This window comes from Dichotomopilus funicola (assembly GCF_033296635.1).
Source record: "Dichotomopilus funicola strain CBS 141.50 unplaced genomic scaffold C8A04scaffold_30, whole genome shotgun sequence".
NCBI classification, from domain to species: Eukaryota; Fungi; Ascomycota; class Sordariomycetes; order Sordariales; family Chaetomiaceae; genus Dichotomopilus; species Dichotomopilus funicola.
This window is the reverse complement of record NW_026944051.1, coordinates 94842-122671: the sequence shown is the minus strand read 5'-3', so window position 1 is coordinate 122671 and position 27830 is coordinate 94842. Positions and strand designations below refer to the sequence as shown.

General features: G+C 55.8%; 3 protein-coding genes across 3 annotated transcripts; 2 read left to right on the top strand and 1 right to left on the bottom strand.

Moving 5' to 3' along the window:
* Positions 1-177: 177 nt before the first annotated feature.
* C8A04DRAFT_37161 (6c6d08f8-8b27-48d1-a5e9-ee3a8a61eadc) lies at positions 178-7930 on the top strand (the record flags this gene model as incomplete). Its single annotated transcript, XM_062783790.1, has 9 exons — positions 178-369; positions 462-589; positions 647-711; positions 791-1111; positions 1178-2414; positions 2473-3266; positions 4574-6544; positions 6639-7425; positions 7855-7930. The coding sequence occupies 9 exons, from the start codon at positions 178-180 to the stop codon at positions 7928-7930; spliced, it is 5571 nt and encodes a 1856-aa protein (XP_062637108.1).
* A 473-nt stretch (positions 7931-8403) lies between these two features.
* On the top strand, positions 8404-11008 carry C8A04DRAFT_12126 (HCO3 transporter family-domain-containing protein; the record flags this gene model as incomplete). The annotated part of the gene is made up of 6 exons (XM_062777224.1): positions 8404-8861; positions 8954-9124; positions 9198-9263; positions 9327-9817; positions 9879-10385; positions 10500-11008. The coding sequence occupies 6 exons, from the start codon at positions 8404-8406 to the stop codon at positions 11006-11008; spliced, it is 2202 nt and encodes a 733-aa protein (XP_062637107.1).
* A 7555-nt stretch (positions 11009-18563) lies between these two features.
* Positions 18564-20912, bottom strand: C8A04DRAFT_37159 (uncharacterized protein; the record flags this gene model as incomplete). Its single annotated transcript, XM_062783789.1, has 4 exons — positions 18564-19174; positions 19276-19982; positions 20040-20177; positions 20248-20912. 4 exons carry the CDS (start codon positions 20910-20912, stop codon positions 18564-18566), a joined length of 2121 nt encoding a protein of 706 aa, XP_062637106.1.
* Positions 20913-27830: the final 6918 nt, after the last annotated feature.

Genomic DNA, 27830 nt, shown 5'->3' with positions numbered 1-27830 from the left:
ACCGCTTTACGCAACCCCTCATTGTACCATATCGGACAGCTTCAGCTTGGACATCAGCTTAATAGGGTTCCTAATCCATTACGGCCTTTCGTTCATCTCAACCGCCATCAAACGACTGCGATTTCTGTACCCCGGGATTCGACATAGCGTCGACGCGGATTAGCAATGGATCACAACATGCATTCAGGCTTTCAGATGCCCATCCAGCCGCCACCACTGTTGAACCCGCCCCCTCAGATATTCGGCGGCTACAATGAACATGGGTTACCGATACCGCAGCTGCCCCCCGACCTACTCGCGGCGCAGATGTTTGGAGATCATGGACTGCTGGAGGACACAAACGAGGCGAAGAGGAGGCGGATCGCAAGGGTAAGTTGAAGCCACAGAGCCGCAGTTGGACTGGGTAAAAAGGGGGGTGATGAAAATCGTCGGCGGTCGTACTGACTAACGTTTATCACTAGGCATGTGATATGTGTAGGAAGAAGAAGATCAAGTGCGACGGCAAGCTGCCCGCCTGCACGCATTGTACCAACTACAAGACGGAGTGTGTCTTCACGCAGGTGGAGAAGAAGCGGAATCCCCCCAAGGGGTGAGTTCCTGGAAACATACCCTCCGTCGTGGCATGCGAGCTTGCTAACTAGGATAGGGCCAAATATATCGAGGGGCTTGAGAACCGCCTCGGGCGTATGGAGCACCTACTGCGGCTATCGGGTATGCCTGGAATTATCGCTTGTACCCGGCCCTTTGGCTGGAACTTTAGTTGGGTGATCCGCTGACATCATGGACGTAGGCTTGCTCGGCGAGGACGATAACGGGGCTACTGACCTTGGGACGTTGGAAAAGAAGTTGGTCGAGAAGCATCAGCAGTCGAGGCAAAATTCGCAGGCCGTTTCCGACCCAACCTCACCACAAGTCGCCACAGCCCCAAATGGGAGTACGTCGACCCCCCGTAGCGCGATAGCCTCGCCGGAACCTTCAAAGGATGGAGAGAAACAGAGATCATCCACACCCGACAAAGACAGTCAAGACGACGATCGAGAGGAGGTTGCCGAGCTGTCCGAAATGATGTGCTCGCTCGTGACAAATACCAACGGCGAGACCCGGTATATTGGTATGAAAACGCTTGTGCTGACTGTGATGTTGTTCTTTTAACACTCTGTGGCTAATATTAGTGCAGGTTCATCCTCTGGATTCTCAATTTTCTCGCCCAAGGGTGTGCAGTGGGTGAATGAGAAAATGGGAGACTCGTCGTTCCAACAGATGATCTCCGACGTGTCGATCGACGACCACAAGTGGACTGCGTGGAAACCCGATGTCTTCGGGGATCTCTTTCGCCGCACCGTCTTCAGGGACCTGCCTCCGAAGCCGGAGGCGCTGTCGCTGCTGAAGGACTTCTTCGAGAACTTCAATTGCATATTCCCGCTTTTCCATCAGCCGACGTTTATGCATCTGGTGGAGAGACAGTACTCAAACGACCCGTATACCGGATCTGGCTGGTGGGCTAGCTTGAACGTGGCGTTGGCCATTGCACATCGTTTGCGGGTTATGAGTAACCTCGTCCCACAAGAGGAGGATGAAAAGGCTTGGTCTTACATGAAGAACGCCATGGCCACGTTTTCCGAACTGATCATGCGCAACACCGACCTTCTCAGCGTCCAGGCCCTTCTGGGAATGTCTCTTTTCATGCAAGGGACTCCAAACCCGCAGCCGTCGACCCTGCTCATCGCCACTGCGATCCGGCTTTCGCACACTATTGGTCTACACAAGCGTGGTACGGGGTTTAATCTCAACCCGATCGAGATCGAGCAACGGAAGCGGGTATTTTGGATCGCCTACATGCTTGACAAGGACTCGTGCCTTCGGTCTGGTCGGCCACCGGCACAGGACGATGCTGACATGAACGTGGAGCTGCCTGATGCTGATCCCGCAGATGGAATCGGTAACATCCCGTTGGCGGACGGCAAGGGGAAAATGAATTTGTTCCGCGTGATGTGCGAGCTCGCCATCGTTGAGAGCAGGGTGTACACGAAACTTTACTCGACCAAGGCGACGAAGCAGACCGATGGCGAGTTGCTTAACACCATTGGCGAGCTCGATAAGGAGTTGGAGGACTGGAAAGACCGCATTCCCATCGACTTCCGGCCGGAGCATGAGATCAAGGCGTCGCATACGCCCCTTATTCTTCACATTGTCATGCTGCACTTCAATTACTACAATTGCCTCACGACGATCCACCGTATGTCGATCCACCACGGCTACTGGACCAGCCGGTTGTCCGACTTTGCTATTCAGGGGCTTAACGCGCGGCCTCTGAACCCACGCATCTTCTCTTCGGCAGCTCTATGTACCTCAGCTGCTAGGGCGTCGATCTCACTGCTGAAATACATCCCACAGGGCGACTTTTCGTGTGTCTGGTGCGTATAACATCGCTAGCATTTTGGTTTGCTCTCTGTGTTTTCTGACCTGTCATAGGATGGTGTTGTATTTCCCAGTATCGGCACTTGTCACGTTATTCGGGCATATTCTTCAGAACCCCCTCGACCCCCGGGCGAAGTCCGACACGAAGTTAATGAACGTTGTCGTCAACTTCTTGTCTATGCTTGGCCACGAAGCAGAGACAGGCGGTGTGCATCGGATGCTGGGTGTGTGCTCCGAGTTTGACCGAATCGCCAAGGTTGTGATAGAGAAGGCCGAGAAGGATCACGCCTCGCGACGGAAGCGGAAGAACAACCAGGATCAGTCGGCGACAAAACCGGCTACTGATGCGGCTAATTCTCCATCTTTCAATCCGAACCCCATCCCACCGACGTCCCGACCAGCAACATCGAGCTCCGCCACGCCTCAACCCAGCGGATCGTACGCTACAAACAACCAGAGCCACCTATCCCCGCCCACGATCAACCACCAGTCCCCGCAGAACCAAAATGGCAACGGCAGTCCCATGACAGGCACCATGAGCCAGTCTCCATCTCCGGGCCTCGCACCAACCGGCTGGCACAGCGAGTTCACGCCTGACAGCTCTGAGTACAATTCCTACGCAGACATGACCTCGTTCAGTGCCATGGACGCCATGGCCGCCGCTGCGGGGCTCGGCCCCGGCGGGGGGATAGCCAGCCCACCATTAACGGGACCTGGAGGCGGCGCCGGCTCGGGAAGTGTCTTCTACCAGCAACCGATGCTTCCGCAGGATTTGTTCAGTTTGCCTATGACGCTAGACTGGAACTGGGCTGAGATGAGTGGCGGGGCGTATCCGAGTGTCGAGAATGGTGCGTTTGGGGGCGGCGGGGGGATGGATCAGATGGATCAGGGAGGGGATGGGGGGCAGGGGCAGCATCATCAGCGTCAGGGGCACGGGCAAGTGCCACATCAGGGCCCGGGGCCTCATGTTAGGTGATGTGATGTTGGTGGTTGGGTAATGGAGCTGGGTGTATGAGGCGGCAGCGGGCGCGGGAGAGACTGGGAAATGATTTGGGGATATAGCGGGCCCGGTTTTAGTTTCTAGGAGATGTTTTATCACACTTGCTACATATATCGTATCTCTGGGGGGGTACTGTGTTCAATCCTGGGAATTTGACCACGGTTTAAAAGGTAGCTGGTTTATATATTTCTCCGTACATTCGAAAGGTTTCCCTACTTACCGAGACTTGTTTCTGAATTAGCCTTACCTGCTTAATGTGAAGAGGAGCAGAAGGGGGGTCGATTCCGCGCTGCTATCAGTTCGACTGCTTGTGGCACAAGGAACACGGCAACTTTAGAACCACTTGTTGGTGGAGAGATCCAGCCCGTTGTCGACGTTAGATGTGGGCTCGGCGGGAGAGCTTTTTAGTTGGCTACAGTAGTTCCTTAAATCTCGGAGTTAGCCCTCAAACTTCCCGTACCTCCATGTTTTCCCTCCTGGGTTGACATTCAAGACAAAAGAGCTCCGCCGGCTGCGGTGCAACCCGTTGCCCGGACCAGAGATTAGTCAGCTGGTAGTTGTCTTTCGACGGTCGCACGTGACTGCAGACTAGCCGTTTCAGGTTTAGGCGATTGGCCTTGTGGGCAAAGTGTCCCGCGGCACGCAAGCGGGCGTCATCCGTCGGCGACCTGGGGCTTTGGATTTTTTGACTTCGGCCGCGCCGGACTTAACCCGCACACACACCACAACGACGACCCGCCAACCCCCCCAGTGGAAATCCGCAGTTCCGGCGGCGACGAAGCGATCGGTTCCGAGGAGTGCGGTATAGCAGTGTAGAGTAGGGTGACGAGCCTACTAAACACATATTAGTTGGGGCAGGCGAAGCGTTGACGGGGGGCGGTTCCTCGCACTTTTTAAAGACAAGGCGTTGCTGGAAGGTGTTAGAAGAGACCCACCCACAATCCATCCCCGGCGAACGCAACCTGACCTCCATCCCACTTCTCTTCAGAAGAAACCTTGGCACAAGACATCGCAAACATATTTCACGACAACACACGCACGCCCCTCGACCCCCCCTTCCCCGCGCGGGGCCTTTCCACACCACCTTCGCGACCATGTTTCGCACCTCAGCCCGCCAACTGGCGCGCTGCTCACGATTATCACTCCAGCCATTAGCACGACCCGCATTGCGAGCTGCCCGCTTCCCACGCCCTGCGCCCGCGAGCACAACCCTCCTCACGACCCGGCTCAACTCGACCAACAACTCGCCGAAGCCAAACGGGCCAAGCGGCGGAGAACCTGGCGGCCAGAATGGCGGCACTCCCAATCAGCCGCCGAAGCCGGACGACGACGGGCATGCGACCCAGCAGGAAGCTCCCCCGCCGCCGCCCCCGCTCCCGCCGGGGTTTGTTCGCTTGACTGCTGAGGAGATCGAGGAGGTCAAGAAGTTTTTCGTCACCTTCCCCGCGTGGCATAGGAAGGAGGAGGTAGACAAGATCATAGAGGCGATGGAGACGATCGGTGTGCCAGTGGAGCTTCGGGATATAATGCAGCGTCAAAGAAACGGGACGCTCGGCATGATGGACGCTGTCAAGGTTCCTGGGATAGTGATGAAGTTTGATGCGGCCATAAAGAATTTACCACGGGGAGATGCATCAAACGTCGCCTCGCAAAAGCCGGATCAGGACAAGCAGCAAGAGGCGGGTAGCCCAAGGACACCGGAAGAGCAGGAGACATTCAATAACTTGGACCGGGAGGTGGATCGGCGGGTGCAGGGGAAAAAGAAGAAGGGTGAGGAACAGAATAGGGGGCGGCAGCAACAGGGGAAGCAGCAGAAGGGGCAGCAACAACAACAGCAGCAGCAGCAACAAGGGGGGCCTCAAAAGCAACAGCAGCAGGGGCGGAATAATAAGAAGGGCGAGGACCAGCCGCAAGTTTTTGGAATGGGGCTCACGGAGGCCGCAGCGTGGATCATTGGCTCCATGATCTTTTTCACGGCATACGACTGGGTCTTTCCCATCACCCAGTCCAGGGAAATCACCTGGCAGGAGCTGCGCAAGAACTTCCTCGACAAGGGCTTGGTGGAAAAACTTGTGGTCGAGAACAAGCAGGTACGCGTTGAGTTGAACCGGGAAGCGGTCGAAAACGTGTATCCCGACTCCCAGGCGGCAAAGGCGAACTTCAGCTACTATTTCTCCATCGGCTCGGTTGACGCCTTTGAGAGGAGGCTAGACGAGGCCCAGGCGGAGCTCGGAGTGCCTCCGAACGAGAGGATACCGGTGAGCTACGCCCGCGAGGGCGCGGCTATGGGCTTCCTGATGGCGTTTGGGCCGACGCTGTTGGTGATCGGCTTGCTGGTCTGGCTGTCGCGGCGCGCGGGCAATATGAGCGGGGGTGCGGGTGGCGGCATGTTTGGCTTTGGAAAGAGCAAGGCCAAGATGTTCAACCACGACTCGGCCGTCAAGGTTAAGTTCCAGGATGTGGCGGGTATGGACGAGGCCAAGACGGAAATCATGGAGTTTGTTAGTTTCCTGCGGACCCCGGAGCGCTTCCAGAAGCTGGGAGCCAAGATCCCCCGCGGCGCTATCCTCTCGGGCCCGCCCGGTACCGGTAAGACACTGCTCGCGAAGGCCACGGCCGGCGAGTCGCAAGTGCCATTCTTCAGCGTTAGCGGTTCCGAGTTCGTGGAGATGTTCGTCGGTGTCGGTGCGTCCCGCGTCCGCGATCTCTTCTCCAAGGCCCGCCAGAACGCGCCCTGCATCATCTTCATCGACGAGATCGATGCCATCGGCAAGTCTCGGTCGGACGGTGGTGTCCGCGGTGGTGGAAACGACGAGCGGGAGGCTACCCTGAACCAGATTCTTACGGAGATGGACGGGTTCAACACCTCGGAGCAGGTCGTCGTCCTGGCGGGCACGAACAGGCCCGACATTCTGGACAAGGCGCTGATGCGGCCGGGTCGGTTTGACCGTCATATCCACATTGACAGACCGACGATGAAGGGCCGCCAGTCGATCTTCAAGGTGCATCTGGCCAAGATTCTGACTCACGAGGATATGGATTATCTGACGGGACGTTTGGCTGCGCTGACTCCTGGCTTTGCGGGTGCTGACATTGCCAACGCGTGTAATGAGGCTGCGCTCATTGGTATGCGCCCCCTCCCTTTCCCCCTTCTTCTCCCCCTTTTAACGATTATGTCTTGCCCTTTTAACGGAAGCTAACTACTGTTGAACGTCTCTAGCTGCCAGAGCCGGTGCCGAGTCCGTTTCGATGATCCACTTTGAGCAGGCCATTGAGCGTGTGATCGGCGGCCTCGAGCGCAAGTCGCTGGTCCTCAGCCCGGAGGAGAAGCGGACGGTCGCGTACCACGAGGCCGGCCACGCCATCTGCGGGTGGTTCTTCCGGTGGGCCGACCCGCTGCTGAAGGTATCCATCATCCCGCGCGGTCAAGGCGCGCTGGGGTACGCGCAGTACCTCCCCTCGGGCGACGCCTACCTGATGAACACCAACCAACTAATGGACCGCATGGCCATGACGTTGGGCGGCCGTGTGTCGGAGGAACTACACTTCCCCACCGTCACTACGGGCGCCAGCGACGACTTCAAGAAGGTCACGCGCATGGCCACCACCATGGTCACGCAGTGGGGCATGTCGGAGAAGCTGGGCCCGCTGCACTTTGAGAACGACCAGAACCAGCTGCACAAGCCCTTCGCCGAGGCCACCGCCCAGGCCATCGACGCCGAGGTCCGCCGCATCGTCGACCAGGCCTACAAGCAGTGCAAGGAGCTGCTGGTCGCGCGCAAGAAGGAGATCGAGATTGTCGCTGAGGAGCTGCTGCGCAAGGAGATGCTCACGCGTGACGACCTGGTGCGTCTGCTTGGCCCCCGCGAGTGGCCCGAGAAAGAGGAGTTTGCCAAGTTCTTTGATAACCGCCAGGGCGAGAAGAGTGCGCCGCCGCCGTTCCCCGTGGAGAATACTGATACGCCGGAGGAGGAAGGGCCAACTCCCAATGCACCAGCACCTGTATCGTTTCGGGAACAGAGTCCGCCAGTTGATGGGACGAGGTGAAGAAGGGAAGGAAGAAGGAGCTGAGTTGACAATGTAAAAATTACACATGGCTGGGGCGCTTTTCTTCTTTCTTGGCTGGTTGGGTGGGGTTGGTTAGTTGGGGTCATGTACGAGGAAAAGAACGTGGTGGGAGAAGGGAATGGAAGGGAGATGAGATCTGATCCCTGAACACACACGCCTCTTGGGAAGAGGGAGACTTCTCTACTCGTATATGTTTGTATCAATAATCTGTCTATAAGTAAATATGGCGAGGCGTGTGCATTGCGGCCTGAAAGAAGAGGGCAAAGGGGGGAGCAAGCTAGAAGACAAGGAAAAAAATTGACAGTAACCAAGATGTCCCATTTCCATATTCTTATCCAAGTGCTGACTGAACATATAAACATATAAAGATGCGACTACTCTGATGAGTTTGCGTTTTTGTGCCAAACACCGCATTTTCATCCCTACAGCATGGTGAGATCCTGAGCGGCCATCTAACGGTCAGTAAACCGAATGGCAACTATTTGTTTCCCAGGGCTGTTGATACCGGAAATACGGCATCTGGATCTGCACTTTGGCGCCAATTCCATCCCGCTTCTTTTCTGCAGTTTTGTTGTGGGGCCGCTCTTGGCCGCCCCTGCACGCCATGCAGATGATTTTTGATGTCTTGTTTTGACTTTTAACTTTTCTTTTTTCTTTCCATCCTTCAACTAAAGGTTTTAGAGCCGTCAGAGTGCGCCGCGCCATCATCTATTCTCATTGTACCCTAAAAAATTGAGAGAAAATAGATGGACGACGCTATCATTTAGCTTTGATTTAACACCGAGATGGTTCTGACGGTGTGGAAATTGTAATTTTTGGTTGACCGTTTCACCGAACTTATATTTTTCTTTTTTTTCCATTCGCCTCTAGAGCATATATCTATTTCGGTTTATCCCCCAGGGCCTCCCTAGCCAGCCATGGCTTCCAAACCCAACAAACTCACCGCCAATTCCTCCTCCGGAGATGACGGCCTCACGCTCCCCATCACGAATCATCCGCACCAGCACCAAAGCGGAGCCGGGGCCAGAGTCGGAGCCGAATCTCGGCTCAAAACGGGCGGTCTCCGGATCCGGGATTGGGTCCGCTCATCCGGGTCTGAGTCTAAGGGGTCTTCATCTGAAGAAGCACATCATCGTGCTTCGAGAGAACAACAGCAACAACAACAACAGCCATGTCCTGACCCGACTTCCCCCACATCGTATGAGAGGGACCACCAGCGGCGATCAAGACCAAAATATGATCCGTGGTGGAAGATTCATCTCTTCCGGGGGATGGTGAACGATATCCGGAAGCGGGCGCCGTTTTATCTTAGTGATTGGACGGATGCGTGGAATTATCGGGTTGTGCCGGCAACGGTGTACATGTTTTTTGCTAAGTGGGTTTTCTTTTCTTGATGCCCATCATTGTCACGTTCCTTTCGATTTGAATAACAAATTGAGATGGGGTTCTTGGCTAACCTGCGTTTAGCATCCTGCCCGCCCTGGCTTTCTCGTTGGATATGTTCAACAAGACGGGAATGCAGTACGGCGTTAATGAGGTGCTGCTCTCGTCTGTGTTGGGCGCTGTGGTCTTCTCGGTCCTGGCGTGTCAGCCGCTGGTGATTGTCGGCGTCACGGGGCCGATTACCGTGTTCAACTAGTAGGTTTTCCCATACTTATTTACGGAGTGTATTAATGAATTGGGGGGATGGGCTAACGAGATTGTCCGCTAGTACAGTCTACGATATAATGATGCCGAGCGGGACTAACTACCTAGCCTTTATGTGCTGGATCGGGATGTAAGTCAAGCAGACACAGCATGTACACATGCATGTAACACCGCGTTAACCACCTGCCCGCAGATGGTCTCTGATCTTCCACTGGATCCTAGCCATCGCAAACTCGTGTAACTGGCTGCGTTACGTGACCCGTTTCCCCTGCGACATCTTCGGGTTCTACGTCGCCTTCATCTACCTCCAAAAGGGCATTCAAATCCTCGAGACCCTCGGCGACGGCGAGCCCTTCTACCTCTCCGTCGTCGTGACCCTGCTCGTCTTCGCCATTTCCTACATCTGTGGCGAGCTCGGCCAGAGCAGCTTGTTCAAGCACCCCGTGCGCGTGTTTCTCAAGGACTATGGCACGCCCCTGACTGTGGTATTTTTCACCGGGTTTGTGCACATGGGGAAAATGAGGAATATTCCGCTTGAGACGTTGCCTACGGGGATTGCTTTTATGCCGACTGTGTCGGAGAGGAGTTGGTTCGTGCATTTTTGGGATATTCCCGTGGGTGATATCTTTGTGGCGATACCCTTTGCTCTGCTCTTGACTATCCTCTTTTGGTTCGATCACAACGGTATGCTAACTTGCTTCTCTCCCCTATTATGTACTTCTTCCTCAAACTGACATGGCACCAGTATCATCCCTCATCGCCCAAGGCACCGAGTTCCCCCTCAAAAAGCCCGCCGGCTTCCACTGGGATTTCTTCCTCCTCGGCCTAACCACCGGCGTTGCGGGCCTCCTCGGTCTACCCTTCCCCAACGGCTTAATCCCCCAAGCCCCCTTCCATACCGAGTCCCTCTGCGTGACCGAAGCCGTGCCCACCTTCTCTTCTTCCTCTTCCTCCTCATCCGACACCCCCGACCCCGATCCTAATACTACCGACCGAGGCTTCACCTTCCGTGCCATCTACGTCGTCGAGCAGCGTCTCTCCAACCTCGCACAGGGTCTCCTCACGCTGGTAGCCATGACTGGCCCATTGCTGACGGTGCTGCATCTTATTCCGCAGGGTGTATTGGCGGGGCTGTTTTTCATCATGGGGTTCCAAGCGCTGGAGGCAAACGGGATCACAGCCAAGATCTTGTTTTTGGCTCGTGATGCTGCGTTGACGCCTGCTGGACATCCTTTGCGTCGGTGTACGGCTGGTTCCCTTCCACAGGGCCAGGGTAAAGGCCAGGGTGAGGGGCAGGGTGAGGGGCAGGGTGAGGGGCAGGGAGAGAAACGGCCATCTAAAGCGGAAGGAAATGTAAAACGAGGAGGAGGAATCCGTCGCCGCGCCCTCTACACCTTCGTCCTAATCGAACTCCTCGGTTTCGGCGCCACCTTCGCCATAACCCAGACCGTAGCCGCCGTCGGGTTTCCCGTATTCATTTTCCTGCTCATCCCCTTACGCGCCATGGTCTTGCCACGCTGGTTATCTCCTGACGAGCTTGCCGTCTTGGACGCGCCGACGGCTAGCCCGTTTACGATGGAGAGTGTTGGGGGTTCGATCGGTGGTGCTGTCGAAGCAGGGACCGGGGCTGGGGGAGATGGGGAAGATGGGACTGGAGATTCGACGGGGCGATCGACGGGAAAGGAGGTGGACGTGATGGTTGGTGGTAGTGGGAGTGGGAATGGAAGCGGGAGCGGTCGTGATGTGGGTCGACGTCGGGTGGTTGGCGGGGAAGGCGATGATGAAGAGGATGAGGCAGAGCTTGCGGAGCGTGGGGAGAGTCGGATGGGGCCTGTGAGGAGACGGTTGAGTGCGATACGTCGAGAGGATAGTTAGCGCGCGTAGACGACGGGATCGAAGCGAACCGGTAATATTCTTGAAATGGACGTTGGTTTCTGTCTTCCTCGTCGGCGTCATCGTCATCGTGAGGACGTTAGAGACTTCGATATACCGTCGACGACCAACGAGTAACTTCCCACGACGATCGGCCTGTTTAAACCCGTCCTTTGGCATAATTTGTCTTGCACATGTCTTCTCTTGTGACTCTTCAATACTCGACCACAATCGACGGCTCTTTGTTGCATCTATACTGCTCCGGAAGTCTTCTCCTTACTATACTAGGGGATTGAGTTCGTCATCTAGCATCCTGCGCTTGATCTGAGACCGGCAACGATCTTTAGTGTTGAATGGGAGAAACAGAAGGGATCAGCCGCGCCGTGTCTTTGAAAGAGACTTCGAAGAGTCGAGTTGGGCAATCCAAAGAGACCTAGATGGAACGAGTAATCATGGCTCGCGTCCGGCCAAAGTCTTCTATTGTATCCGATCTAAACACCAACGGTGCCGGAGTTGGGCCCTGGGATCAAACTTCAACAACTAGAGCCTGGGCAAATAGCGGCAGGGAAATGCTTTCACACCCATTGCCAGTTGGAAGATACAGCGATCTTCATAAACCAATCATTCTCTTAACTGTAAAGATTGGTTCATCTTCGCTGTCGACCGCGAGGGCATACGACTGGCAAGAGGCGGCACGGCTGACCAGGGACGTGAATATGGTATTAATTTGCGCTAGCAATCAAAGTCCATATGCATTTGAATGGTTCTACCAGGTACATGAGCATCATCAGAAACCAAAAGACCGCGTTGTATGGTTTCGTTAGCAATTTGTTGAACTCCTGGACATCGGCTTGACAACCCCATCGACTTTCATCGCTACGCAGGGCGGGCTTGGTTATTTCCCTATGCTAAATCGAATGGTTGTAAGAGGAAACTTTCGTTGATGCGGTCGAGACGGTGACTACTCTCTCACCTGACCCCGCCCAGATGGTAGGGGGTATCTGGAGGTCTGCTAAGTCTCTGGTACTTCTACTCACTTTCAACATTTCATCGGCCGATCCCTAGCCGGGCGGAATGCAACCCCTCAAACAGACAGGCGATTTTCACGCCTTTGCTCGCCCACCCACAGCGCCTAAGCCTAATCGAACCAGGCCACTTGTATGGCATGACTTCTCCTCACTCGCGGGCTTGCCGGCTCTCGATCCCGATGTGATCACCCCGGCCGCGGTGATGGGTTGACGAATGATAGGATGTTAATGTCTTGTCATTCGTCTCCCTAGCCGCCATTCGGGCCTAGCGATGGGGAAGGGCGCGATGTTGAAGGTGGCTAGGATGTCGTCGTCCTCCAAGACCGGCGAGCTTGGCCGGCGCTTGGGCTGCGGCTAGAAACACCTTCCTGGCGCCTCCTTTACTCCATTGCAAGGAGTAGAAGATGGGGCCCGAAGCTCGATGAGACCGGACTGTGGCCTGGCGTAATCCGCTACACGGCATTCCTATGGATCGTTGGAAGGTAAGAAAGGAGTAAGAAAACCGGCTGCACTTCAGAATATCGTCATTCACGATGAGGCTCGGATCACCGTCGCGAAAGGAGATGGCCATGATCATGGATGGGATATTGTTGTCAACGGCTGAACGGAAGCCTGGTATGTTGGGCGGAGCCAGTCTTGATGAGCCGAGCCCTGGAGATACACCTTCTTAGTTCTCAAGAAGGCAGGTGGTTAGAACAGGCAAGGAATTCCATGACTTGCGGTTGGGGCGCTGCCGTGATCTAGCGACACCCGATGACAGGCACCCCCGGCCCGGCTGATCCATCGCCTGGAGTGGCTTTCGAAGTGCAGCGTGCGACGCAGTACGTGATCTGCCGCAACGGAGAAGTGGCGCCTATTTGCATGCGGCCATACCATGGTGGATTAAAACGTTCACTACAGCTGTAGACGAGGCATTCTGTCGTGCATGGGCGTGGACTGATTCGCTTTGTAGCCTGCAGCTGCTTCACCTCTGACGCCCTAGGTGGCCTGGGACGACTGCCCGGGTCCCGGGGCAATGGCCCCGACTCGAACACGCTTGCTATGCACTCATCAACGGCCACTTGTGGTGGGCGGGTCCCTAGCTGACCACCATAGATCCAGACCCAACCGCAGAGTTGGGTATCGCGGGTGGGCGGCACAAGAGGAGAGGAGCCAGCGGGGGGAACCGCAATGCTTTGCAAGCCCGGGGTTCCTGTTGACAGGCCAAGAAAATTGAAGCTGTCGGTGCTGGGCTGGGGACCGGTCGCCTCCAATCCAACAAGGAAGAATGTCATTTAGCCGAATGAAGCGTATATTGAACCCGAGCCACTAGGTCGCTCAACCTGGTCATGGGCTGACGGGTGCGGGCGAAGAATTGGAGCAGTCTTGAAGATAGTCTGAACGAAAAAAAGAAAAGGAAAGCGAATTGCCACTGCAGTGTGTGTAGAAGGGGAGTCGCGGCGGTCGGTGGTGATGTCGAATGCTACTCTGCCTGTCCCATCGCGGTACCTCACATTTGTTTCCTTCGTTGTTTTGTTCGGCGAGTCCTGTCAAGCAGCCGGGGGCTTCGGCTCGTAAATAATGATACCGAATGGCGGGCATCGGTACCGGTGTTGGGGCGTTGTGCAGTGAGGGTGTTTGGTGTTCGGCTGTGATCGCGAAGGTCCCACTGGCAAGGTTGAAAGATCGTATCCGGATCGCAGCCGGATCACCGGAGCAAGTTCTTCATTAAGCTCGGAAAAGTTAGGGGTTCGACGGTCCTCGGATTTGGTGTGGCGTTCCACGTTGGAGTTTTGGGTCCCGGCAGGGCTCAAGCTCATACCCGTGGAACCAGCCCTTCCTTTTGGGGACACGATAGGAGGCCGTGAACAGCAAACCGGCGCACTTTCATCCTTTTTGATTTGTTTTTTACATCTAAGGAAGGAGCAGGACAAGAAAATGGCGTGGTTCCACTGTGAGTCGCTCAGCGCACCTGCCTCAACCGCAGTGCCGCCCTCATGTCGAGGGAAGGAGGTGGTTGTGATGTGTCTTGCGGCCATGAAGTTGTCTTGGCTTTCATCAAGCTTTGCTCTTACCGCATTTGGCAACGGCTCTGGGGGCGGCATTGTCGCTCCGGATGGTCTGTGCGTCCGGCAGGCGCGCTCGGCGCGCCAGGGGTAAAATGGCAGGGATCAGTCTGATCGAGCGGCCTGGCCAAGCGAGATCACTCATCTTTGTTGCAGGTTCGAACTCCACCAGATCCTTTTCGCGCATTCTCACCTCGCGTCTCTCGGTACCATGGCGCGGCATCGGCTGTTTTCACCAATACCGTTTGCAGGAGCTTCCCCCGCGCCTTTTTGTTTTTCTTCCGAGACTTGTAGCCGGACTGGGAACCAAGCTTGGGAAAACGGCATATCCCATCCATACTCGAAACCAGAAAACACTTGGGTCCATCAGCCCGCTTTGGGAACCCCCCCGGTTTTTCCCTCTGCCCGTTTTGATCTTCCCGATGGCCGCGCGACCCATTATCAGTCATCAGACTCCACGGCAGACACGGCCGGCGGTTCCGTCACTACGGAGTACTATGTAGATGGAGAGAGTCGCTTTTCCGGGACCGGCGGCATAGTTCATTCGTCGAGCATGGCTGTCGGGCTTCCATTTTGCGCCGGAGTTCACTTGTAGGCATGTTTTTTTTCAAACTTCCCGCTTCTTTCTCCCGACCTAACTGATCTACCATACATACGTATTAAGTGCAGGATTCGGCGCCACAGCCGCTGAGATCGCCATGTGTTTGACGTCAACGGTTTATTCCGACGTATGCGTCATTCCCGCTTTGGCGTGGAAGACTGGTGAGACATGACGCTCTGCTCCTAACATTTCCCCAAGCTTTGTCAGGTGGCGCGGCAGACTGTGCCGAGAGACCTCATTTCCACGGATAGGCCTCCTCGCCGGCCGGGTCGCTGCGGTGAGTGACCCGCCAAAAGCGTGACCAGGTTGTGCTAGCCGTTGAGAAGGACTGTCGTCGAGAGGGTTAAACACTCGACGAATTGGGGCTCTGGGATAGTTGATTCCGAGGAGCTTGCCCCAAGATGTCCCGCCCCACGATGATCACTTCTATTGTGCAGACAGAATTCCTGGTTGTTACGACGTCGCCGGAGAGTTTATGTCGTTGGCTTCCGCTAGCGGGGACACGATCAACCGGCAATTGCACGAACGATCTGGGGAATGTCAGAACACCTTCTCCGTATCCCCGGCTCTTGGTGAAAGCCTTGTGAACTTAGCTCTTGGACCCCTTGAACTCCCGTCGAAGGGATAGCAAAGCAGGCTGATCAGTGAACAGGCTGTATTCAAGGTCGCAACATCACGACGTCGTGGGCGTTGACCAGGGATCCCGAAAACTACTTCGTTGTGGATCGCCAATCAAAGGCGGCAGCGGCGTTCCATCCCCCCAACGAACGACGACGCACGTTTTTTTAATCAGACTTATTTTCCGACGACGGCTTTCCCCGGACTCTCCAATGGGAACAGAAAGCAAGCCGATCGTTTCCCTGCGCCTTTCAGGGAAAGTCGACGATCTCGCCGTGCTCGTCCCCTGTCTTCGGGAAAGCGAAGGGAATTCGCAGCCTCTAGACAGGACGGCCAATGAACTGCAACAGCAACCGTCGTGAGGGACCACCATTGATCAACACAAAAACCTTCGAGATGCACGGTCGAAGCCCACCCCCATGCACGCCCAAGACATCGGTGCCAGTTGTCGTTGGCTGGTTTCGACCACCTCCAGTCCTTCAGACGCCAAGTCCCCAACGTCAACTCACGGTCGCCCATTGACATCGAGGGCGGGGTGAATGCCGATCTTGCACCCCTTGCGCGCATCGCATTGAGGGGCACGCAATGGCGCTTCCGGCCCACGGCCGAAAGCGAAGGTGTGGCTGAACGGTTTGCTGCATAACGTCTAATTACCCCTCCCCTTCAAACAATTGCATATCGTGTCCGTTTCGTAGTCCGGGGTTGTGCAACCACAATTGACTCATTTCACTTACGGAACGACCAAAAGAACCTTGACCGAAATGAGGCCGTTGCCAACGACAGCCAACGACAGCCAACCACACCCGGTACCAGCCGCAGCCGACCTGCCCCTTCGGCAACCCTTTCCGATAATTGAATGTTTATGAACGCGCATTCAGGAACGGACGGCGCAGACCTCTCGAGCTGTGGCCTTCATTCCGCTTGACGGCTGTCTGTCGACGTCTCCCCGTGTCCGAGTATTCGACCGAGACTAACAGAGACGGGTTTTGGTTCTCTTGGAGCCGGCTCTCCGGGGAAACTCAGAAATGAGCACGCTACTTTTGTCCACTTGCTGCGTAACTTGGTGAAAGAGGAAACGAAGGCGGGTGTGGCTCCGTTTCAGAGGCGATCCTAACCGTGCCTGGGACGCAGCCAAGGCGCCATGTACCTGTCTGTTGTTCTCCAATGCTGCACGGCAATGAAACGCCCGTAGCAAATGGGCGATGGCTTTGCCCCAACCTAGTTGCTGCGACTTCTCAGCGAGATGCAGGCCCAGGTGCCATGCTTATGCTCATGCAGCCCACAACCAGCAGAGACACTTTTTGGGGACGGAGAGAGAAAAGAGAGGGAGTGCGAGGGAGGGACGCTGCAATGCGAGGCCCGATGTGCCTTTGTGGCAGCCACCACATCTCGCGTCTCTCGAATCGTCTCCCATCCTTCCTTCGCCCCCTACTAATACTCCCCTGACTGGCTGAGGCACGCAACCCTGAATCCAAGAATCCAAAGCCCGGCAGCTCCCGCCCAAAAAAAGACACGCAGATCCCGGATAGAGACAGACGCAGATGCAGACCACGGAAGCGGAATACACAATACCCCTCCCGCCTTCACCACACTCTTTCCTTAGAACACCCTCCTTCATCTTACCCAACCCCCCTCGCCTGCTGGACTCTCTAGTCTGCAGCAAGTCAACAGCAGCATCAGGAACACAGCGAAGTGCAGATGGTGTAGATACAAGTGCCAAGTGCAGATGCAGTGCATCGTCTTGGGGTTCTCGGTGCCGGTGTCAAAGGCTCCTCCTTCCAAGCGGTTGCAACCCAACATCGGCCAGCCGACCATCGGCAGTTCTTCTTTTACTTTTCCATTTTTCTCTATTTTGATTCGCTACCCCGCCTTCCCGCCCCCCTTCTTAGCCCCCCGCCTACCCCCCTGCTTACCCCGGACGGACCCTTACTTGAGAGTAGTAAGAAAAGAAACAAGAATGGAGAATGGAACGGAGGGCGGGAGGGAGAGAAAAGGCCGCTGGAGGAGCCGGTGGCCTGGTGAGAGCAGGAGGGGGGGTATGCGTCCATCGGAACAGTGGGCCTGACAGCCGGGAGGGTGATGAGAGAGAGTCTGTGAGTGAGGTGGGTTCGTGTAACAACACCTCGACGGATTTTTGATTACTCGGGGCAGACTCGGGGCAGGCAAGGGGGGAAGTCTGGGGCCGATTTGGTGTAAAAGTGAGGGAGGCTAGGAGGAGGGTGATAGAAAAGGAGCAGGCAGTAGAAGCAAAGTGACTACCGTAATCCATCAGAGAGGGCTAAGGGGTGAAAACACAGACGGGAAAGGGGGGAACAGTTGATTCGATCTTGCTCATCGTAAATTTGATTTGTTCTTCTATCTATGTACACAACCTAGTCAGTCCGCCGCCGGTGCGAGGGATACAATTGGTGTTATCCCCCCTTCTTGCTACTATGGACCAACAACACCAACATCAACAAGTCATTCGCGCACACACACACACACTCCAGTTAATCAGCCACCCCCTCTCCAACCCGATGCAAAAATGAACATTGCCAAAAAAATAGACCTCCGCCGCCGACACCAAAACAAAAAGGAGTATGATTTTCTTTTGCCTTTCCTCCGCTACCTGAAGGCCATAATGGTAAATCGCCCACCGAACTCCCCCCCTCACCGTACCACCTTAATCCTGCCGTTTCGCCAGTCGTTACAAAGAAAACAAAACGTAGCAATAAAATGTTATTTGTTTCAAGGTCATCATGTCCATCACCACCCACGCACACATACAGGGAAAAAAGGACCAGAAAAACGTAAACAAAGGGGATCAGAACCGAAGTATTCTGCCCCTTTTCCAGTTCCAAAGCGATACACTGGCAGGAGGATATCGGGGTGAATCGAAGTAGATGTAAATGATCCTGAAACGGAGTTGATCAAAACGAAGCCGATCCAAAAAGTCGAGAATAGAATACGCCAAAGGGGTATCTGCTGCGAAGCCCGTAGCAACGAGCGAGAGATCGCGCAAAGGTCGAATCGAAGTTAGGGTCGAGAAAGATATCGCTTAAGCCAGAACGTAAGCCGTGGGTGGGTATAAGGAAGTCGGTGGGTTTCTGGCGGACGACCGTGAGAATCGAAGATAAAGCAGAAGGGAGTTTTCGCCGGGTGTTGTGGGCTGGGTAATAGTCGTCGTCCGTCTGGCGTGTGTTGCGTGTGCGTAACGGTTGTGCGTATTGCGCGTTGATCTAGTTGCAAAAACCCCAGAATCATAGCCCACAGCTATGGAGTCCATATCACGCAGCACTGCCATAAGCCCCAGCACTCGTCGTAGCCGGAACAGGGTTCGTAAAACTGCGCTTCCGTTTCATGCCCAGCGGATCCGAATACTCGTCGCCGCGGTCCGGTCCCGGGCCTCCCTGTCCTAGTCCAAGTGGGCCACCGCCACCGCTACCTGGAGCACCGAAGGAGTCCCTCATCGGCGTCCTGCTGCTGGAAGAACCCGACAGGCTGGCCTGGAAAGCCTGGGAGAAATCGTTGGGCGGGGCAATCGGCGCGCTCATTTGCGGTATCGAATAGTCGGTCGTCGGGGCCCGGTGGTGGTAGGCTGAGGTGCGTGGGAGGGAGAAATCGACGGGTGCGGTGAGGGGCGCGGACGGGAAGCTCCCCGTGTAACTCGATGAGACACCTCCTCCGAGTTGGGGTGTCGACGCTGTTCGCGACGCCGGAGAGTGGGGTGAAGTCGGGAGGCCCCCTGACCCGATCGCGGGTCGGAATTGAGTTCGTAGGTCGAGGCCTAAGGGGAGAGAGGCTGAGGCGGCTCGGAGGCGTGAATTCCGTTGCTGGTTGGCCTGGAGGCTAGATGATTGGAAGTTGGAGTAGTGATTTGGCGACTGGACGGTGGAGCCTATTAGAAAATATGGTCAGTCTCAAGCAGCCCCCCTTTTTTAGGGCTGAAAGGGAGCAAATCAACAACACCTAGAGGGGGAAAAAAAACCTCAGACGCACCGGAATAGCTGCTTGAGTCATACCCGCCCAAGCCTCCTGCCGAGCTACCGCCCACTTGATCTTGGTGGTAAAGCCCATGCTGCCGGTTCCCCAAGTGTGCCGAGGGGTTGCTCCCATGATACGTGGTGTAGTCGATCGCATCGCCCTTCCATGACATGCTAGATCGCAGGGGCGACTGTAAGCTATCTGATCGGGACCTCGTCATAGTATCGCGGAGCTGGAGAGGCTGCAATGGGCGGATCTGTTGCCGGGAGTGGTGGTTGTGCATTTGCATTCCTGAATCAAGGCTGGTTTGCCGTGTGAAGGGGTTGGATGTCCTCGGCCCGGCGCTCAATGGCCCTGTCGAAAGATGGTTCGGGTAACCGTAACGGTCGGTAGAGGTGGGGGAAATAGGGGAGAGAATGTCGGACGCGCTGAGCCCCGTCGAGTGGTTGAAGCCGATGCCCCCGAAAGCCGGACTGAGCCCAGTTGGAGAAAGATGCTCGTCGCCCTCGTGCCTTCTTACGTCCACCATTAGAGGCCGCATCATGTGATCAGCGTACGAGGGGCTCCCGAGGTCGACAGGCGAGGTAATGGGTGCGCCCAGGCCGTGGACTGCGCCATATGGGGAGTGAAGTGCGCCCAAGCTGTCAAAGTCTTCTGGGACTGCTCTCATCTTCATCATCCGCTCGCGGTCGTCCGCTGTCAAACGCTTGATCTTGGCACGACTGGTTGGTTTTGGTTAGCGAAACACCGTGAAAACTTGCATCGCCCTTTCTACCTACCGGTTCTGGAACCACACTTGAACTTGGCGGGGGCTTAAGCCCGGAATCTCCCTCGACAATCGTTCGCGGTGAGCGGCATCGGGGTGTGGCTGCTTTGCAAATTCGCTCATAAGAAACCTCGTTTGTTGATGGGTGAGCCTGAAAATCGTTAGCCACTGTTTGTCAGTCTTCCTAGCGGAAAACAACCTCCTCCTAGGCTCCAACATACCGAAATCGCTTCATCTTTCGCCGCTGCGCTGTCCTCTCGGCCGCAGTCTGTGGCTGGGTCTGTGCGTCGCCTTCGAGTTCCCCTTCAATCATCTCCTCATCCTCCACCACTTCCTCTTCCTCCTCTTTCATGGCTGCTTGTCCATCATTCACCGACTGACTGGGAGCTGGCTCAGAGCTCTGACCAACCGAGGATACAGAGCTTAACGGATTGGATGCCAGAGACATGCCCCGAGTCTCGGTCGAGGTTAATGACTCGTCGGTCGCCAGTTCGGGTACCTTGGGTGGGTACTGTTCCCCCTGAGTTTCCGGCTGCTCGGGGATCGGAGACGGCTGTTTTGGTTGGCGAAGACCAAGAGGATCGAGGCGATGGGCTAGTGGAGAGGTTTCCGGTTTGGGTGCTTCGCTCGGGGGGACCACCGTCCGCGGCTGGGCCTGTGACGACTCCGTGTTTCCCGCGGAACCCGTCACATGTTCGTATGACTGCGGAAATATGGTGCTGTCGCTCGGAGGGAGGAACGAGTACTGGCCCTGCCAGTCCGACTGCGCCGCCGTGTCGAAGTTGTTCGACATGCGTAATTTGTCCGCAGGCTTGCGAAAGGGGTTTTCGAACTTGCCTAGGGACCAAGAACTCTGCTCCGTAGAGTTGTGCCTAGTAACAATCATTTGGAATCGCCCGTTGGATGTCGACGAGAGGAAGGACGGGTTGTTTGGTGGATATTGAGAGTGTGAACGTCAAGCCTTGAAAGGCGGAGATGATGTTGTAGAAAGTGGTTGGGTTGTAGAAACCTGTTGGAAGAAGCGAACGAAAATAGAGAGGCCAAAGCGAGCAAGCGAGTGTCGTGTTGGTAAGCGAATGGCTAAGAAGCGCGGATACACATCACCGCAGGGTGTACCGGGTCGGCAGACTTGCTGCCTCCAACAACACAAGTTTGGTTCCCGGCGATCTTTGTTAGCAGATCCCAAGCCCAGCCGGTGTTAGGATGGCCAGCTCCAAACAAGTGAGCGATCAAGGTCGATGAAGGTAGGTTCCTGAGGGGCTCCTTGTCGACAAATGCCAGAAAGTATGGTCAAGATCCGGAACGAGAAACGATCCGAGGCAAGAAACGAAGGCGTTGAATCCGGGCGATCTTTTCGGGATGATATGCCGGCTTGCCGTACTAGAGGAACGGACGCCTACCAGTCGACACGAGGATCAGGTGAGGCTGTGGTGGGTTTCCGGAAGAAAGTAGGGAGCTAGTTCTGTCGTCTCCTAGTATGATGTCTTCTTAAACAACTCACTGCCCGAGAACTGCTGTGGGGTCTTGATTGGTGCTGAAAGAAAGCTGAAAGGTCGAGAGAGGAGGAGGGGCAGCCGGCCTTGGCCTGAGCAGTCCGAGAGGAGGAAGATATCTTGTGTGTCTGGGTGTGAGCCTGGGGTATGCTCAACAATGCACAGCGGGGCCGGTCTGCTGGTGGATATACTCGAGAAGGGAATAGATTCGGGAGTTATGGTGCTGGTGGGAGCTGGGTCTTGGTAGTATTAAGGCCCGTTCCCTCGGTCCCCTGCTCTTAAAGGTGGGCTAGAGGGAGGGATCACTACCGGTGGACGAGGCAGTCCACCACGGAGGAGCACCGCGGCCGCATTCGAAGGCAGGACAGGGTGTGCACGGGCAACCACGACAATGGATGGGGCCGGCCCGGGGTGCTGGGGTACCTGGTACCTGACAGAAGACGGCTCTAACGGGCGGCTTCGTCAAGGGTGGGTGTCTGGGGGGCCGCGAGCACCTCGATTAGACAAAACCCGCGACCTATGACTCCGCTATAATAATATCGGGTTCCTGGACAAACTGGACGGACTGGCTGAGCCACATTCTTCTCGACTTGCAACTGCTGGGCCACACGCAGGACAAGGTCTCGGCTGAACGGCTAATGCCGTGTCAGGGCAGAACTGGAACTAAAACTGTACGAGTAATGACCCTCACCCCCCTGGAGAGCCCATGTTAGGGAATGTATGAGAAAGCTTTCCCTCGTCAACGCCGTGGCTCACACGCCGGCGGAAAGAGGTGGCTGAGAAAAGGTACGAGGAGGAGAATGGCCCCCTTGCCCTTGGAAGACGGGCTGGGTTTGTGACAGGCTGCCGAGGGGAGAAAGTCGTGAGAAACGGACCAACGACAGCGGAACTACGTGTGCATGAAAGCCGGTGAGATGGACGAGTGGGCATCCAGTCGAGCCCGTTGCATCCACGCAGACACCCGACACCAGCAGTTAGGTAGGCAGGCGGGAACAGACACAGAGGGGCGGTTAGATCTCATGTTTGTCCTGACAGCCGCACTGAGAGCCAGGAAAGCTCCCAGGTGAGGAGGCCAAACGACAATGGCTTGCGGATGCACAGAGAGGGAGTCTGGACAGCCCGTCTCCGGTTTCCAGGGGTCATTGATTGGTCCTTGGTTCACATCACCTCTGCGTGTGCTCCATGGAGGAAGGCATGACCGTTGTTGAGTTCGAAGTGACTGTGAGCCAATCGCGGACCTTGCTCTTCCAGAGCAGGGGGGTGGAGTCGCGGCCTGGCAGAGGGGGAGTGAGGGCAACGCTGGAAACGAGAAGAGGGTGGATGCAGATCGCACAGCGAAGCGACAGGGGATCTCGCGTCGAGGACGCTGACACTGCCGGAGGCTCCCAACAGCTACTTCGTATGGGCAGGTTCAACGAGTTGGTGAGTGCTATGGCTGGCACTGGACCCAACTTTGGACGAAAGATTGGGCGCGAGGTGCTCTAAACGGTGACCCCGGCGAAAGAACGGTCGTGTTGAGAGTGGGGAGCGAGTACCTGGCGCTGCTTGACCAGAATGGGACAATGGAAGAGGGCCCGGGATGGGAAGATCGCTGAGAGTAGATCTCTTCTGTCTTTGCCGGCATCTGAGAACCAAGGAAGCGGCTTGACGCTTGACGCTTGACGAGAGAGGCCTGGCAAGGCCTGGGCATGGTTGTGCTTGGTTGTGCCGCAGCAGCGATGGTGACGGTGGGATGCAGCCGTGTGCTGTGCCGATTAGGAAGGAGGTTAACGGCGACGTGGTGCTCAGCTCCGAACAACGGTAGCGCCCAATGCCTGGTGATTTAGCCTGGAGAAACATCGCTGTGCACCGAGCGATTTTTCGTGTATGAGAGACGCTCTGGACGCCGCCTCGGCCGCCTGTCATCGGGGAGAGGAGTAGAAAGGAAGCCGAACACGGAATCGGGCAAGCGACGTCCTGCCGCAGCAGCTCTGCATTTCCGAGGCCGCAGCGTACAAAAAAGGAGATCCATCATCCTTCTCGTAGAGCTGGGCTGGTGGTCGAGTGAACTACATTGTAGAAAACAGATACCTCGTAGTTTTTCTCCTCCCGGCATCGACCCATGAGCGCGGAAGATTTGCGGCAGTCACAGATGGGCTTGACACAAGCGCGGCATTTGGTCGGGCGATGCTGTCGCGCCATTCCCCGTCAGTCTGAGTGTGCTTTCCTGCCGAGAGCAATGCCGGCGCACCAAGGGAACGAGGCGTCTGGGGAAAACCTGCGATGCCATCGCATTTCGTCAGAGACCAGGGCCGTCGGAGAGGTGGGAAGCAACGCCGAAAAGCAGGCTGTTCAGCCACCAAGATGGCCAAACAAGGTTAGGCATTGCTGGGGTGTGGGACGGCCGCCTGCGGCGCCTGGAAAGACAGGCAGCGCGCGCTGCGGTGGTCAGCGGGCGCTGGGCAAGGTGTCGTGCATCGAGAGGGTCACATTGGAAGACGGTGGTGGGCGCGAGGTGCGCGAAGTTCGAGAGCCTAGCATGCTGGCCCGGGACGACGTCCCACACGGAAGTGTAGCTCTCAACGGCGGAAGAAGCTTCCTCAGATTCGATTCGGAGTCTACACCCGGGGGTGTAGCTAACTCCATCTTCTTGCGCAGCCGAAAGATCGGGGTCCGTGCATTGTCTGAGCAAGCCAGCAGGGTTGGCGCCCACAACAGTTTCATCAGGGGGTTGAATTGTTTTCGCGCAATGGGAACCGTTAACGGGCACGAAGAGGCAATTTGCTTGCTTGTTTGTTTGCTCGTCGGCTCTTTCTCCTCCAACAGCCTCGGGAGCGGGCAGGATTCTCGACCGCGCCCCTCGTCGTCTTGCCACATTCGATCTTTAGGCGGAAAGAGATTGTTTGCTTTCGCTTGTTGACGACACTGCTTCCCGCACCGGGCCGCGTTGTGGGTATGGTAGGCGTCGCACCGAAAAGTCTAACGGGGTGGTGGGCGTCGGGGTTTTCGAGCGTTGTTAGTGGTCGGCCCTTTTGGCCGGTCGTCGTTTCGAGCCCCCAACCCCGGCTCCCGTTCGTTGGGTGGTCTTGCGACAGGTTCCGCGAGACTGTCTTGACTGTGTAGTATGTGAGCAGAAGCTCGAGGTAATTTGGAACCGACCTTGTGGGATGGTTAGTTGGGGGCCGCTCGTTCCCACCTGATAAGATAGTTCGGTGCAAGAGAAGGCGGAACGAAAGCAAACTCATCAATCACCTTCGGCCCTCACTCAGTGTGTCGGATGGAGCCTATCGTAACCGCATATTGGGTGGGAAGGACAAGCTCTTGGTTTGTGGTTCCTGTCAGGGGCTTGAATCAATACCTACGTCTCAAAAGACCGATTCGAGGATCAGGCAAGCCGCGGTGGGCCGTGTCGATATTTGGGCCACGAGAGTGTCCATGTCCATATTGAACTCGGAGGTTGTGTTCAAAGTTCCTCAAGAGAAACCCGGAATACAGGCCCCAGCATCAGAAGGAAGGCACACCTCAGTGTGAGAATTTTTCAAGCATGTTGGGCTACCTGGATGGACACTGGTGTGGAAGGCGCATTCCACTCACACCCCGCCTTCCATTGACGTTGTTGGCGAGCCCGGGCATGGGACCCAGAACCTTGACAGTTTGAGAAACACTTTGTCCAAGCCCGACGCAATCTCCCGGGTGTGGTGGTTTCATTTTACGTTTCCAGAACAATATTTTTATGGTTAACGTCAATTGATACGTTACCATCGGGCTCAAACCCGGACGCGCCGTCGCACACTCCGTGGGCTTGAGCATGAGACAGGGGCAGTCGAAGCTCGCCACGAAAGCCAATTTGCAAAGGGTTGAAGTGGATGACTACGGAGTAACCCGTGGATGGTTTCGAGTGAGTGAGTGAACCTGGAAGCCCTGCTCCGAAAACTGCGACGATGCCCTCCTCGTTTTCGCAGCTAACCGCCGCGAGATTAGGGATTGCATGACTTGCATCGCACTGTGTCACAAACACTCCATCAACCGTGTTTGTTTGCTTGCTTGTTCTGCACGCCATGCTTTTGACTTCGCCCGACGGATCGGGTCTTGGTTTTTGACGACTAACCGGGACATCGGGATTCGGCCAACCATGGGCTGCCCCTGGTTTGGGGATTTTCCTTTTGGACCTTGCTTCCTTTACTTCTTGATCGAGTGGATATTCCCGGCTTGGTGAAGTTTCTCGGACGTCAAACCGCAACCATGCTCGGCATGAGTTGCCTTGGGTTAGCCAGCAAGAATCGAGATGGATTGTGACCTTTGCCGATTGGCTTTGCTAAAAGATTCTGGAAGCACGGACAGATGCGGCCTAGCGTGACGGGAAGACGGATGGCTGGCGGCCGAAACGACGCCATTCGTCTGCGGAGGAGCCACTGAGATCTGACCCTGCGTCAGGGAAAGGCCCCTGGCCTATTCCCAAAGTCGCCATGATCGTGATGATCATGGCTTCGGGGCCCGGAGCTGAGGATGCGTGTTCCGTTTTGAGCTCGATCTTCCGCCTGGTTCCTGCGACGAACATTCTTCAACAGCAGAAACGCCGGGATGTCGACGCGCAATGGCGGGACTTGCAATGATTTGGAACTTCAAGGCGGAGGTACCAAGAACGGGGCGTCCCCTCCTTCATTCTGAGCCGAATCCCGGCTTTCGTCCTTCGACACCCTCAACGTCTTTCTCTGGATGAATTCTTCTCGGCCAGGCGAAACGGGTTGCTCTTGGCATGCGAAGCAACCCTCAACCTTGAAGCGGGAACGCAACTGTCGAAGCGCCTCCCCCAGATTGCACGACCCGCCCCCAGATTCCGTCCATCTCAACCCGCTGACGCGATCAAGCTGGAAGCACACGCGACACACAGCTTACACCGAAGGCCCAACTTGCCTTCCTCGCACGTCAACAAAGGCGTTGAAATAAGCTTTGGAAGCTGGTTCTGGGGCTCTCATAATAGGCAGAGCGCCTCCAAGCAGGAACGACTGTTATATTAATGGACCAACTGCCATCTCATCGCTTTGAACAAGGAGCAACTAGCATCGGCCGGTTTCGTGAACGCTCGAAACCCTTGATATTAGAAACGAGCTGTCCAGCTCATCAGATAATCACCACCTAGACGAACAGGCTTTTGACGCCTCGTGTTCTTGGCCGTTGACACCAGATCATTCGCTTTGACGACACTACACTCTTAACTTGATTCATGATGGTCGAATCCAAGCGCGAGCAAACCGGAAGAGGTCCCCCTCCTCGCAGCTGAAAGCCGGCCAACTCTTGCCGTTACCTGAGCCTTCTAACCCACGCCATCAACTCATTGTGGCGCTAGGGTGGTCGGACGCATCCCCGGACACCAAATACGAACGTCGCACCGCCGGTGTGGTTTCTGGGCTCTGCAGATGGGAACACCGCATTGGGGTTTGCCTGCGGAGTAGATCTTTGGGCTCTCATACCGGACCCTTTGACCATGTGCTCCCTCACCAGGCTTGCATCTTTCAACCCTTAGGATGTTTCGGAGAGCCCCTTCTAACTCATTCTAACTCCTGGGGAAAGGGTCGACTCCTGGTTATTAGCTTCGCTCAAGGTAGAGGAGGCGTAGGCGATGCGGGAGCTATGGATATCACTCATGCAGAAGGGCGTGTTCCCAACTCTATGCAGTGCCACACCATCTCAACGTCCGGCCCGCCGGCTCCTCTCTTCGACGAAGACCCGTCGATGCAGTAAAATGTTTTAGCTGTTCGGCCTTACAAGCTCGAGTCACTTTGTTTCGGCGGCCCCGAGTGATTTGTGCTATGGGCTTATCGTACGACCCGTAAGGTTACCGATTCTGCCTTCTCTAGCAGGGTCCACGATGAGCTTCCGGTAATTCTTTAGAACTCCTCCGCCGATATTTGAACGGCTAAAAGAACCCCTCCACCTAGGTAGCCCTAAGATCCTCCATCGTTGGTGAGTTTCATCTTGTTCACTGCTAGGTGAATGATCTCACTGAAATGCATAGTAGTCCAAGTTCCATCAGCCACCCCCAGCCACGAGACTCGCCCCTTGGTATGTGCAGAAAGCGCATATTAATATCAGCCCGCCGTGAACTGCATTGTGGTGACTCGGGCCGGAGTCAGCTACCATAGGCTCGCCAATTCGACGATCGTCAGGGCCACACGGAAGTCGACGATTCTGATCATGCTAAGTGGGGATATCTGGTCCAGATTTATCCTTCAGTGAACGCCATAGGTCAATATGCTAGCACTTCACCGGTATGCTTACTCCGAGGAATTGACCCGAGGATGGGTAGGTTGGCCAAAACGCGCCTCGTTGTC